The sequence below is a fragment of the Drosophila ananassae genome, chromosome XR (assembly GCF_017639315.1).
Source record: "Drosophila ananassae strain 14024-0371.13 chromosome XR, ASM1763931v2, whole genome shotgun sequence".
NCBI classification, from domain to species: Eukaryota; Metazoa; Arthropoda; class Insecta; order Diptera; family Drosophilidae; genus Drosophila; species Drosophila ananassae.
This window is the reverse complement of record NC_057932.1, coordinates 18,757,879-18,772,147: the sequence shown is the minus strand read 5'-3', so window position 1 is coordinate 18,772,147 and position 14,269 is coordinate 18,757,879. Positions and strand designations below refer to the sequence as shown.

Here is a 14,269-nt window from a genome sequence, read left to right as displayed (position 1 = left end):
ATGGTTTCTCTTATTTTATTATTTATTTTAAAAAGGAAAGCATATATATTTCTTTTTTTAAACAAGTTTTATAAGTTTACTATTTAAAATTATATATATATTTTTTTTAAATCTATATAATAGAGTATTTAAATAGTCTCTATTTACTTAAAATGATTTATTTTTGGGCAAGAACTCAACTCGACTTCCCAGCTGTTTGCATTTCAGCTTGCGGAGGTCTAAGGACTCAGGACTAAGGACTTGAGCCGCGTCTGGAGCTCACTTGGCTGGCTGGCGTTTGCTTTTTTGATAAGAGCTCCTCCATTGAGGCGTCAGCTTCCAAGTGTTTGCCCAGGGAAAAAAAAAATATGCCAGTGAGTGTTGGACTTTCAGTTACAGTTTCTACAGTTTCTCAGTTTCAATTTCAATATTTTATTCTCTATTAAAGTGGGGTTTTGGGGGTCGATCGATGATTTTAAATGAAATATGCACAAGGCCGCAGCCGGACAAGTGTCAGTTGGAGGGCTTAGGCTGCGTTTTGGGGCCCACTTTTCAATTAGTTTGCAATTAATTGGCAGCCTTTGCAGTGACAGCTGTCGTGTCTGTGCCACGCGGCGTATGCGTGATATTATTAAGTATACGCTGTCCAAAGTTTTCACTCGAGATTTGGAGTGTTTAAGGTAAAGTTTAGCCTCGAAGTTGATAGATACTTCCAAATACTTCCAGTTACTTGAGGAAAAGTTAAGGCAACTCCCACCTTATAGTTTCCTGTGCACTTTAATGGGCTATTTAATTAATTGCATTTGGAGCGATTTACTTTATTATTTGCTGTTGAGAATGCATAATTTGTGTGGCATTTTGCTTGGATTAATTAAAGCTTAAAGGGGTGAAGTAAATGCAGTTGCAGAGGTCCTGCACTGGCAGGATATGGGGCCAGGCTGGCAGTCAGGATGCCAGGCAGCCACTGAACCATCGAAGCGAATCGAAAACCGAAAAGCTGTCAGACTAACGAAGCAGCACAAAACACTCTACATAGTCGTACCAAAAAGGGGGTGGGCATTTTGTGGGGATAGGGGTGGTTGATTTCGTAGCAAGAGAGGGGGTAAGAGGGGGTAAGAGGGGGTGAGTGACAAGCTTTCAAATCTGTTGGCACTTTAACGCACTTTACTTTGTGGGTTACTGCCGCCACCCACAGAGGAATTTTGTTGCATTTTCGGTGCGGATTTTAAGTGCAGCCCCCAGACGTAAATAAAGTGCGGAATACATAAATCAAGCATCAATCATTCATCATCAATCATTTGGGCTGAGGGGGGGAAAGGATAAGGGAAAAAGGATCAAGAAAAGGGGGAGAAATCAGGGGCATGCTCTGAAAAAGGGTTCTTATTTAAATGGGAAGTACTGGCATCTCTTACTTGAATAGTTTTTATAAAATAAGGAATATAATATTATCCTTACAGGACTCGCATTCCTCTAACCTTTTCATCCTTTTCTTTTCAATATTTATGCCTTCAAATTCCTCAACTAAAAATTTATATGAAAACTCAGGAGCTGGAGATGTTTTGTAATTTGAATTTCCAACGAGGAGCACTTGACTGTGTGAGTAAAGGACTTGATTCCCATAAATTGCAAGCACACACACATACACCCTTACTAGAGTGTTGACATCCGGTTGCTGTTATTCGTCCTTTGTCATTATTATCATCATCATCATCGCCATTGGCATTCAAGGCAAGGCGGCAAATGCATAATAAAATTTTATTATTTTCTCTACTTTAAGCGGAAATGAATGTGCAGGACACCCATACAGGCACACACGCCTGGCAAGGAGGTCGCAAGGATACGCCAGTTAGCCGACTTCTTGTCGGAATTCCAATGCAACATAAACACCACGGTACAGAGAGAGAAAAATATATCAAAAAGGACTCACAAATGGTGAGTATATGATAACCGGTACTTCGGGGATTCTATTCTATTCAGGACTTTTTAAGGACAATCTTAGAGCTTAAAGATAGCTCTTTTTTTCTCTCAGTGCCTCTCTGTAATGCTTACAGCAGCTTTTCAGCATTTCGCCCTCGCCTTATGCTCAAAGTAAATGGCAGCAAATTGCATTTTAATCACATTGTTGTGCTCGTGTGGCATGCGGCATGCGGCATGTGTGACACTTGCTGCAGGACAACGTCTGGCAAGGACACTGCGCTAAATTTGGGTTATTAGATAGCTGGGAAGGATAGCTGGGGATGGGCATTCAGGAAGCTGGATCAGAGAGGCATCATCCTGCATTTCAATTAAATTTCCTGCTCCCTCTGCCCCCCTCCAGTTAGCCCCAATTAAACGCGCCTTATCCCGTCAGACATCCTGCGAAAACCCTTTTCGCTTAGCGATTACACTGGGAGAAGAGTTTTAAAAATAAGAGTTTAATTTTAAATAATAAAAACATTTTTAAAATATTCAGGGCAATCAAACATATTTATTAAAATTAAATATAATTTGTTATAATTTTTTTTTCTGTAGTTGTCTTCTATTAAGTCTTATTATATCATAAATTTAGTTTATATCAGTAACTATTAAGCTAGAAATGTAGTTTAAAATATATATTAAATATTTAACTATCAAAATATAATATATTTAATGTATTTATAATTCATTTTTTAATCAATTACTTCAAGAATATAATTAGTATAGTTTCTGATATGATATTATAGTTTGAATTAATAGATTATTTCATTATTATTTAATAGAATAATAATATATATTTAATTTAACATTAATTGCTTAAAAATATTATTTTTTGACAACCTATTTGTCCACCCCCCCAGCTACCCCCCCAGCTAAGTTCATCCTTTAGCCCTATTTGATAGACACCCTCCTGCTACTGGCATTGCACATTCACATTCCGAGTCAAAATCCAAAATCTAAAATTCTCATGCAGAATTACACTGAATGGAGTGCTGTCAAGTGCAGAATTTCAGGAGGATTTTCCAACGGACGAGATCTTCTCCATGCAGGCTTAAATGGCGGGGAAATCAGTGCCAGAACAGTACCAGAACAGTGCCAGGATAACGAAGGATAACAGTGAGTGGTGTGGAGGGGGAGATAATTTGCCAGCTATGCAGATTAGTTAGCACTTTCCCTGCCACACACAGAATATTTCCACAGATTTTCTCCTCAATCTCTTTTTCCCCATTTTTTTTTTCCACTCACAACTAGTCTGCTCTTTTAATCCATTCGATTAAATTTTTTTTGAAACCCTATACTGGCATATTGCGTATACGCCGTGTTGCCAGCCATGTTCGTTATTCGTTCTTTTGCGTTTTAATTAATGGCATGCAGGTCTGAGGTTTTTTCTTTTTGCTGAGGATATATAAGAGTTATAGCTTCCTAAAGGCCACTACTTTCAGGGCCTCGGGCTTCATAAATTTCAAAGAAACTAACTATGTACATATGAGGAGTATGGAATGAGGGCTTTGTCGTTTATAGTTAGCAGGATTAAGGGTTGTTTTAATATTTCTTTAAACTCTAAAGCCCCTTAAAAATTGTTTAAAAAAAACAGTGGAAGTCTCTCTTGAAGTTAAATGTCAAATAACTTGAAGTGAAAGTTTTTTTTTTTTTTTTTGCAACATAACAGAAAAAAAGTAAGAAAAACTTTTGAGAAAAAGTTTTTTTTTTTTTATGTCATACTGTTCCTAATCCTTGTTGTTTATAGGGTATCCTTGCGACTCCCGTGAGAGGAGGGGAGGGGAGCGAAGTCCTGTCCGTCCTGTTAGCTTAAAAATGCATGCCAAGAACACGAAACGGAAAAACGCAAACTTTTTCGCAGCATTTTTCTTGCGATGCGAGAAGAGCAAGCCAAGCGGATTTGTAGCGTTTTTATTTATAAATTCCGCTTTCCCTCCAATATTCCCTACATTTCTTTTCCATTTTTATTTTTATTTAGTTTTTTATTTTTTGTTTTTTTTTTGGTTTTTGGTCTTTATGTGTAAGCCAGAGGCGCTTGCCTCAGAGGGGGGCGTGCCAGAGTAGCTTTAGCTCTCGCTTTGGCTTTGGCTTTAAGTGTATCTGGATTTTGGTTACGTGCTGGCTAAAACCGAGTCAGAGATTAGCTAAACAGGAATGACGACCAGGCGGGGGCGGATTGACAGTTTTAGGGGAGGGGTGGGGGAAGGACTTGCCACCAGCCCCCCAGGGTTGGGGGACTTCTGGGCATCCTCTCGCTCTGTTCTTGTTTCTCCGTTTCATGCATGGAATTAGCCGCGTTAATAAAATGCCAGCGACTGCGGCAGCCAAATTGCCATTTAGGGATTGCCCTGCCCTACTCCCTCTCCCTATTGCCACGCCCCTTTTGCCCTCTTAACTTGGCTTAACTTTCCGCTCATCCCAGTCGGTTTCTATCTGCCTCGCTTCTGGCCAACTTCCGACAAAAGTTTTGCTCGTTAAAATAAATTTCGGCTTCTTCTATATACCAAATATAAAAATAATAAAATAATAAAAGGGAAATAATAAAAAGAAATATAAAACAAGAAGAGGGTTCCTATAATCTGAGGGTTAAGTTAGGTAAGAACCTTCATAAAAATAAATATTCGACTTTTAGGAAATAAAAATAAAGTATAATAGAATTAAATAAAGTGTAAACATATTATATTTTAATGTTTAAAAAATATACTATCATTTAAAACATAATTTAAGAAGCAAAAAAGAGATAGGTGTTAGATAAAAATTAAATAAAAATATTTTAGCCCTAAATTAAATATTAATTAAAAAGTAGAAATCAGAGGTGCTTTTAAGCTTGTTTCTAAGATTTTCTAATATTTCTAATATCCCATAAAAAATGTATTTATTTTTTATGTTTATGTTTTTATGTTAGAAAGCCAATTTCCGTTTAATATTTATTTTTTTTTGTTAGCCCCTGCTTGAGTGTATAAAATACTAAATGTTTTTCCCGATTTTCTCTCGTTTTTCCCACTTCAGCTACCAACTTGAGCTTCTTCCTCTTCGCATTCATCTAGGGCTTTATCGGTTTCTGGCCATTTTTGTTGCCTTTGTTGGCTGCGTGAAAATTTACGCGCTTGACGCTTTTATGGCTCATGAGGGCCCATTGCCGTTGCGTCGTCTAAGCCATTGTCTTTGGCTTTGGTCCTGGTCCTGGTCCTGGTCCTGGTCCTGGTCCTGGATTCTGGATTCTGGCCATGTTTATGGAGTTTCGTCCGGCAATTAAATGGGCTATATATATTTCCTATATATATAAACGTAAGTACATATATACTGCATAGCTTAGGGGGCTCTTTTGGGGCACTTTTGCAAGTGATTCAGTTGCACTCGCGCTAAAAACTTGCTAACAGCAAGAGCGGCAACTTTTCCGATCCGACTTCTTGGCCAAACACACTCAAAAAAGTTTCTTCTTTTTATTTTTTTTTTTGGTAGATGGATCAATCAGTTGCAGCCAAAAAGGGGGGAGGGATGGTACTATGGCGGTGGTGGCATCCCTTTGGGGCATGGTGTTCCCCCCCCTAAAAACTTGTAAATTGTTTTTATTGTCAGCAGCATGCTATGCTTCTGGTTCTGCTTCTGCTTTTGGCTCTTGCCACCCTTGTTGAACTTTCTCTATAGTATTTTTGGTATTTCCCCGGAGTTAACCAAGAATTCTCTTTCCTAACTTGGCTTGCAAGTTGTTAGTTTTGTTTAAGACCAGCGGCGATCTTACGACTTCATTTGCAGGCCAAAATGCATTTGATTAACTTTGAGATTTATTATTACACGCACAAGTAAGGGTAAAGTGTGTATTTTCTGCTTGAATAAGTTTATTTTGGCACAAATTTTCTATATAATTTTAAATTTAAATGAGATTTTGACGTTACCCAACCCACATGATCGTGCGCTTTACAGCACACTGTACGATCTTGCGCTTAACAGCACAGCTGATCTTGCGTTAACAGCACACTTTTCAACACTCAAAACTTTTCCAGTTTCCAACACTCGCAATCCGCCATTTTCAACTGACGCCATTTTCCACTGAGAAGACGCTAACTTTGACAATAAGAAAACCCGAGAAATCCTAAACAGGAGGCGTTAAAAGTCAAGGAACTCATCCCGCCGATGCGCCGAAGAGGTAAACCTAATGAAAGGCGCCCTGATGGTCATGGGCCCGGACAGAATTACCAAGTGAGTACTGTTGGATAAATACATGTCCCCGTGAGCCTCCTCCATTTTTTTTACATGGGCCAAGCACACAAAGAATGTGTGCGGATAGCCCCTACACCGTTTTCCAAACCATGTCGGATCTGGAATTGTAAACCTGGAGATGCGCCGAAGCAAGGAACTCATGTCGCCAGCATGCGGCTGTCCTCTGGTTAGTTGCGAAAGTCGGCTGCGCAGCGACGTGGGACTATGTATTCTGGAACTAGTGAGTATTGCTGGAACTAGGTGGCCTATATTAGTATTATTGTATTTTTCTAGCTTTTAACCACCTTATACTCGATGGAAAATGTCTACAAATACGAAAAATTTGGTCGAATGCTGTTCTGAATCAATTCAGCTTCTGCTCGAGCTTGCAGCAACCTACGTTCACATATTTTTATTATTTTGATGTATATTTTTGGATGCTAAGATTAACCATTAAGTACGTAAGTGAGCTGGGACAAACACACATGGAATGTGATGGGCATGACGATACGATTGTCTAGCCATCCGATTCTAAACCTGGAGATGCGCAGAAGCAAGGAACTTATGTCGCCAGCACGTGGTTGTCTTTGACGGACAGGTGGGGATGCACACCTGCGGAGATCTTGAAACATGTGTTCATCATGTCCCTCCACTGTCTGCCTGGCACATTGGTGCGACAAGCTGCATCGAAAATAGCAACATAAATATTATCGACTTCGTTTGGAAGACCAGTGAGTAATTCTGAAACTGGCAGGCCTTCATTAATATTATTTTCTTTCCAGCTGCTAACCATGAAATGCAATGAAGCTACTTTTATAGCAGTTCACCCAGTAGGGTTATGTGAGTATATCTTTATTAGGCACAATATGTATGTTGAGTTAACATGGCTTTTTCATAGGCGAACGCTTGGAGCCCCACGATCATCGCCCACAATTAAAGGAAGATCTTCAAAATTACGTCGTCGCACATGCCTTTAGAAATCTGTTACGGCTCATGGTCCCCTCCAATTAGTTTTTTCAAAAAATCTAGTAGCTTCTTAGATATCATTATTTAAGAGGCCTATTTCAAGATTAGTTAAATTATTTTTAGTCTGTAACCTGTAGTATTCTGTAGTGTTCATTAAAAAGAGTGATAGATTGTTTGTTTTATTTAAGGGTCAATAAAAGTAGCCCTTTTCAGAATTATATCCAGGGGCATATAAAGGACATTCTTCCTCGATGTAGCAACGCTGTACTTATTCGCCTGGGGATTTCGCTCCCGATGTGGCAACGCTGAAAATTATCGCCTGGGATAACGGAAACCAATGCAATCCTGTGGACATGGAAGTAGCGACAACGAAAATGTGTGGCGTTGCCAGATTCGTTTATTTTTTGAATCAGGACTCAAATGTCCTTCGAACTGCATCTAGTTTTTCGAAATCGAACAACTCATTTTCGACCCGATTTTTGAAAAAATGGAAAGGGGTTACATCACGTTTTTTCTCGATTTTCGCGAAAAATTTTTTTCTCCGATTTCGGCGATCTTTGGATGCATTTCGACTAATTCTGGGGCGCTGATTCCGAAAATGTAGGGCATTGCCAGATCGGATGAGAAATGGCCGAGATATGGGCATTTGAAAAACGTGTACTTTCTATAGCTTATATCTCGGTCATTCCTGGCCCGATCTGGCAACGCTATGCATTTTTGGAATCAGGACTCGAATGTCCTTCGAACTGCATCTTTAGTTTTTCGAAATCGAACAACTCATTTTCGACCCGATTTTTGAAAAAATGGAAAGGGGTTACATCACGTTTTTTCTCGATTTTCGCGAAAAATTTTTTTGTCCGATTTCGGCGATCTTTGGATGCATTTCGACTAATTCTGGGGCGCTGATTCCGAAAATGTAGGGCATTGCCAGATCGGATGAGAAATGGCCAAGATATGAGCATTTGAAAAACGTGTACTTTCTATAGCTCATATCTCGGACATTTCGCAACCGATCTGGCAACGCTGTGCATTTTTGGAATCAGGACTCGAATGTCCTTCGAACTGCATCTTTAGTTTTTCGAAATCGAACAACTCATTTTCGACCCGATTTTTGAAAAAATGGAAAGGGGTTACATCACGTTTTTTCTCGATTTTCGCGAAAAATTTTTTTGTCCGATTTCGGCGATCTTTGGATGCATTTCGACTAATTCTGGGGCGCTGATTCCGAAAATGTAGGGCATTGCCAGATCGGATGAGAAATGGCCGAGATATGGGCATTTGAAAAACGTGTACTTTCTATAGCTCATATCTCGGTCATTCCTGGCCCGATCTGGCAACGCTATGCATTTTTGGAATCAGGACTCAAATGTCCTTCGAACTGCATCTTTAGTTTTTCGAAATCGAACAACTCATTTTCGACCCGATTTTTGAAAAAATGGAAAGGGGTTACATCACGTTTTTTCTCGATTTTCGCGAAAAATTTTTTTGTCCGATTTCGGCGATCTTTGGATGCATTTCGACTAATTCTGGGGCGCTGATTCCGAAAATGTAGGGCATTGCCAGATCGGATGAGAAATGGCCGAGATATGGGCATTTGAAAAACGTGTACTTTCTATAGCTCATATCTCGGTCATTCCTGGCCCGATCTGGCAACGCTATGCATTTTTGGAATCAGGACTCAAATGTCCTTCGAACTGCATCTTTAGTTTTTCGAAATCGAACAACTCATTTTCGACCCGATTTTTGAAAAAATGGAAAGGGGTTACATCACGTTTTTTCTCGATTTTCGCGAAAAATTTTTTTGTCCGATTTCGGCGATCTTTGGATGCATTTCGACTAATTCTGGGGCGCTGATTCCGAAAATGTAGGGCATTGCCAGATCGGATGAGAAATGGCCGAGATATGGGCATTTGAAAAACGTGTACTTTCTATAGCTCATATCTCGGTCATTCCTGGCCCGATCTGGCAACGCTATGCATTTTTGGAATCAGGACTCAAATGTCCTTCGAACTGCATCTTTAGTTTTTCGAAATCGAACAACTCATTTTCGACCCGATTTTTGAAAAAATGGAAAGGGGTTACATCACGTTTTTTCTCGATTTTCGCGAAAAATTTTTTTGTCCGATTTCGGCGATCTTTGGATGCATTTCGACTAATTCTGGGGCGCTGATTCCGAAAATGTAGGGCATTGCCAGATCGGATGAGAAATGGCCAAGATATGAGCATTTGAAAAACGTGTACTTTCTATAGCTCATATCTCGGACATTTCGCAACCGATCTGGCAACGCTGTGCATTTTTGGAATCAGGACTCGAATGTCCTTCGAACTGCATCTTTAGTTTTTCGAAATCGAACAACTCATTTTCGACCCGATTTTTGAAAAAATGGAAAGGGGTTACATCACGTTTTTTCTCGATTTTCGCGAAAAATTTTTTTGTCCGATTTCGGCGATCTTTGGATGCATTTCGACTAATTCTGGGGCGCTGATTCCGAAAATGTAGGGCATTGCCAGATCGGATGAGAAATGGCCGAGATATAGGCTATAGAAGGCGCATGTTTTTCCCATTGGAGTCCTGATTCCGAAAATGCGCAGCGTTGCAGGTCGGGCCAGAAATGGACCTTTTAGATTTTTTCCATATCTCGACCATATCTCTTTTGTCATTTTTTTGCGGAATGGCTGAAAAAATTTGTCCAATAATAAATAAAACAAAATGCAGCAAATGAAAATATTTATTAAGAAATTTTGTTTGTGAAATGTCGTTTAGGATTTTGAGTTATTTTTGGTATCTGTATAAATGTTCTTAGAAATAAATGTGTTTTTTAAAAAAAGGTGGACAGAAATTGTATAAAATGTTCCTCCTTAAATGTGTAATTTTTGCGTGTTTGCTTTTCGTTCCACATTCAACGAACTTTTTTTCTAAGCATGATTTTTTGGGGATAGGCACACCTGACTTGAAGCAGCTGCTGGTGATTTTTTCCACCCCCTGACTGGATTTTCAAACTTGATTTGCCCGTCACGTGTTGACGGCGCCTACGCGTATGCAGCAAAAAATTTTAATGCTGTCTCCGTTTTTCTCGTCTCAACGAATTTTCCCCCGACGTCGATTTTAATGCCAGCGGACAGTATTCCAAGGTCAATATGTATATGTATGTGTAGGGCCGGCAGTCGTCAGTTTATTCAAGTAAAAACCAAAACGAAAAATAAACAAGCGCGTCCAAAACAGAGCCTGAAATAATAAATGAAAATAAATTAAAATTAAAATGAAATAAATTAGAAAATAAAAATGTGGCGCATGCACAAAGATTTAGCTGGCAAAGTTTTTCCCCGCCGGTTTTTCCGCCGGCCTTTTGTCACAAAAATCTCTCGTTGGGCACGTACAAATGGCGGTGCAAAGAATTTTTAGATCTTTTGTTTTAATCATAAATTGTAGGCCACCAAAAAGGGGGTCAATGGGAGGAGAAGGAGGAGGAAGAGAGGAATGAGGATGAGTGGTGTGGTGGGTGGTGGGTGGTGGGGTGGGTGGACAGCTACAATAATGTTTTTTGCTTTGTTGCGTAGTTTGCAATAAATTTCAACGCAGCCTCCCCCCCTGACTCGGTTTTCTTTTCAGGCCCCAAGTACTTTACATTCATTTTGCATTTTTGGCTTTACGCTTTTCTTATTTATTTATTTTTTTTTTCCAAGGAGCAAGAAAAAGGAGCTGAAGAGTAGGAGAAGGAGTAGGAAGGAGGGGGTTGTGGCAACTCTGCTGACAGATAGAGCGAGTGACCGATTCTGGGTGGACATTTCCACTTTCTACTTTCCACTTTTCCAAGCCAAGCCAAGACAAATGATAAGCGTTGACATTTTCCTTTTCCACTTTGAATGCCCAAGTTTTCCCGGGGCTTTCCACCAACCCACCACCCACCCCCCACTCTCCACCCCCTTGTTTTCTATGTGATAAATTGCCAACAATCAAAATCCAAATGCCGAGGCCAAAACTTTTCCCACATCCACTCCCTGCTTATATTTTGTATGTGGATTCTAAGGGGAAATGTAAATTTAATACCTAATTACCTGAAAATGCGAGAAAGTGTAAGAAAATTCTTGGAAATTTGATAAGCAATTTTTGCTGAAAGAAGATAGAGAGGAGCACAAGTCAAATATCCCAAGGGATATCAAGAGTTGTGCCATTAAATGTACTAGGATATGCCAGGATATGCAAATATAAACATCAAAATGGGAAGAGTAATTTAAAAAGCCGTTGCAAAATATAATGAAATAAATTAAGTAGAAAAAAAAAAGTTAAAAAATGTTTTTCTTTAAATTTGATTAAAATCATAATTATGAGAACATTAATATTTTCCTCACTCAATTTATAAAATCAATATATATTTAATAACATTTTAAACCATTTTTCGCTCTCTGTTTTAGATTGAAAACTGAACTATGTGCTGGCTAGGCAAGAAAATCCCTTGGAAAGATGAAAGAACTTCGCATGGCCCCACAAATTTGCTAGATATTCATTTTCCTTTTAACTCGGATTTCCTTTCTGGCCTTTTCCACTCTATGCTGCCCTCTCGTTTTGGCCATTTTCTCGACCATATTTTTGCCCCAGACTTCATTGACTTTCTTGCCCATCTATGAAATTTGTATCTTTTCATCTTTTTGTCTTGTATCTTTATCTGCTTGTCATCATCAACTAACCACAAGCTCATATGACATATGAAAACTGTCTCCTATTTTGAGGGACAGGACTTCCTTTCGCCAATGGCCATGTCAAAGTATGACCCGTACAAAATTTTCGAATTTAATTCAATTAGATTTTCGTTCATTTTCTCCCTCTATTTGTTGCTGTTGTGTTGCTTATTTTTTTTTTTTTACGAGCAATTTAAGTAATGTTCTGGTATGGACTGCCTGCCTTCTGGCCCGCCCCCTCTTTACCGTATGGGCTTGCAAATATTTTCAGAAAGTATCCGGGCCCCCTATGCTATTTTGTGGCTGGCCAGGAAGGAAGTTAAGCAATGTTGGCCAAGGAAAAAAAAACCAGAATTGAACATATTTCGCATTTAAGGTCAAAAGTCACAAGTGAATGGTCTCTTTAAGCAAAGTTATTTATACAAAATATGCTAAAGAGAGTTGGGAGAGTTTTGATGAAGGAAGTTTTATGAATTTAATTTTAATATTTGAAACTAATAGAATTTGGATTTTGATTAAATATGAATATTTAGTTGTGTCTTATTATTTTGAAACTTATCTATTGCTTCTACTAAAATCGAACCAAATTTTTATTTAAAGACCTATTAAGAATTTAACATGTGTTCCAGTAAGGACTTTGCTATGAAATAGGAGGCGAGGCCGATGGGCGGGAAACAGGATTGTAGGCGGTATCTGACGAGCTCATCTTGTGGTTTTTAAGTGCTCTAACGGCATTTGCCGCCCCCTTTTTGCTCATTTTTTTCTGCTTTTTTTTTGCCACCCGCTCAAGGTCCTGCCGGAGAGTTTTCTCAGCTTCTTTTTTTTGCTTTTTTTCGGTGATTTAAGGAAATTGATGGCTTGCTCTTGACATGACTTGCCAATGGACCAATGGGCGTGACAATGCAAAAAAGAGGCGAACCCAAAAAACGAGAAAAAAAAAGATGTATAAATAAAAAAGAGTCTGGGGTCCTTTAAAAAATTCATAGATTTGATTTGCGTGTAGCATATAAAGATGTTTGTACAATCCCCAAAAGGATTACGAAAAGGAGAGCTCCCCCAGAAAGGAGCAGCGAATTTGTTGCTTGTTTCTCTTGTGTTTGCCAAAAATATGCCACGGCGTCAGGATTTATACGGCAGGCAAGAAAAAAAATAAATAAATATAAAACCTACACATATTCTTGGGGATCATAAATGTGACAATAAAAATTGTGACGAGTCTCGTAAAAAAAAAAGAAAAAAAAACAGAGCAACTCTGATTTATGATTTGCTCAGCAAATGTGGATGCAAGTAGAGTTGATCTAAGAATGCTCAGAAAAGCGGGAAAATCATAAGGAAAATTTGGTGAAAAATTTGTATCTTGAAGGAGTTGGACTATTTCTTTTGGGTTTGTAGATATAAGTATTTAGTGATTATTTTATTCTTATTTATTTATAATATTAGATACTTTAAAATCCAGACCCTTAATTTCACTTTCTTGCATCCCAGAAATCAACTTGAAGTCTTGAAGTCTCTGGAGTGTTAATTAAAGCCGCCGCATTTGCAATGGAAATGAAGGTCGTGGGTGGCACTACGCCCCCATCGCCTCTCACCCGTCACATTTCAGGCCACTTACGAAACGGAAATTAGCTCACTGAGAGCCTTTCGACCCGGTTTCCAGGTTGGCAAGTTCACAGGTTCACGGGGTGGCCTTTTATTCCATTTTCCGAAAGAGAGAGAATCAACACTTTGATTGCCCGACCTATTGCACAGCCAAAAATAAGGGAAATCGACGGGCGGCGGCGGCGGCGGAAAAACGGAAATGATCGGGGCAGCAAGGGGTTAAGGGGCGGCGGCGGCAATGAGGGTTAAAGGTTGCAAAACAAACGCAATGCAATGGTGTCACCTCACTGCTTCAAATCCTTTGACTAGACTTAATTAAATTCATGGCATTTTTTTCTCCGCTCTCATTTCTTATATTTAATTAGTAGAGCCACGCACAAGGCGGAAAAAAAAGAGAAATAAAAGAAGACCACGTGGCGTATACGCAATGCGCCAAAAAAAAAAAAAGAAAAATAGAAAGAAAGTGGCAGAAAAACATGGCTACGAAATCGGTGTCATGTTAATGACCGATTAGCATGGCGTGTGCAACACCGCGGGGCAAGTTTTTCTCTTGTTTCTACTTTTTTTCTTTTTGGTGAGGGGTTGAACTCTGACCTGTCAACTCCACTCGAAGGGAGCCATCAAACGCACTTCCTCCAGCTGAAAGCCATCAAGTTCCTCCGATAGTGTACTTGAAAAATCAAAAAGGGCCCCGAAGATAGATGGCCACAAGAATAATTTCCGTTCTATTTAAGTTATTAAATGTGGAAGGGCGAGACAAGTTGGCAATTAAAATGTGTCAAAGAAGTTCCGGGTTTTTGGTGAAAAGAAGGTCCAGAAAATTAATTCTCTTGAAAAAGGGAGAAATATTTTTAAGGTCTATGAATTAGGACCTGCTTGGAATAAATATTTG

The 14,269-nt window shown here is 39.1% G+C and overlaps 1 protein-coding gene and 2 long non-coding RNA genes across 5 annotated transcripts in view; 2 read left to right on the top strand and 1 right to left on the bottom strand.

Annotated features, from left to right (window-relative positions):
- The first annotated feature begins 1,762 nt into the window (after positions 1-1,762).
- On the top strand, positions 1,763-5,191 carry LOC123257684. The gene is made up of 2 exons (XM_044717509.1): positions 1,763-1,911; positions 4,945-5,191. Exons 1-2 carry the CDS (start codon positions 1,766-1,768, stop codon positions 5,189-5,191), a joined length of 393 nt encoding a protein of 130 aa, XP_044573444.1. The 5' UTR covers positions 1,763-1,765.
- A 743-nt stretch (positions 5,192-5,934) lies between these two features.
- Positions 5,935-7,353, top strand: LOC26515445. Of its 3 annotated transcripts, none has more exons than XR_004310258.2 (5): positions 5,935-6,135; positions 6,200-6,376; positions 6,509-6,866; positions 6,918-6,975; positions 7,034-7,353. It is a non-coding gene; the product is annotated as an uncharacterized LOC26515445 (long non-coding RNA). The 3 variants fall into 3 exon arrangements; XR_006507785.1 differs by having other exon boundaries at positions 5,936-6,135; positions 6,209-6,376; positions 6,430-6,866; XR_001408261.3 differs by having other exon boundaries at positions 5,937-6,135; positions 6,430-6,866.
- Positions 7,354-9,805: 2,452 nt separating this feature from the next.
- LOC123257687 overlaps positions 9,806-14,269 on the bottom strand; it is a 70,308-nt gene continuing 65,844 nt past the window's right edge. Inside the window, exon 3 of the long non-coding RNA XR_006507786.1 lies at positions 9,806-10,327. This is a non-coding gene — a long non-coding RNA (uncharacterized LOC123257687). The remainder of the gene's footprint in view (positions 10,328-14,269) is intronic.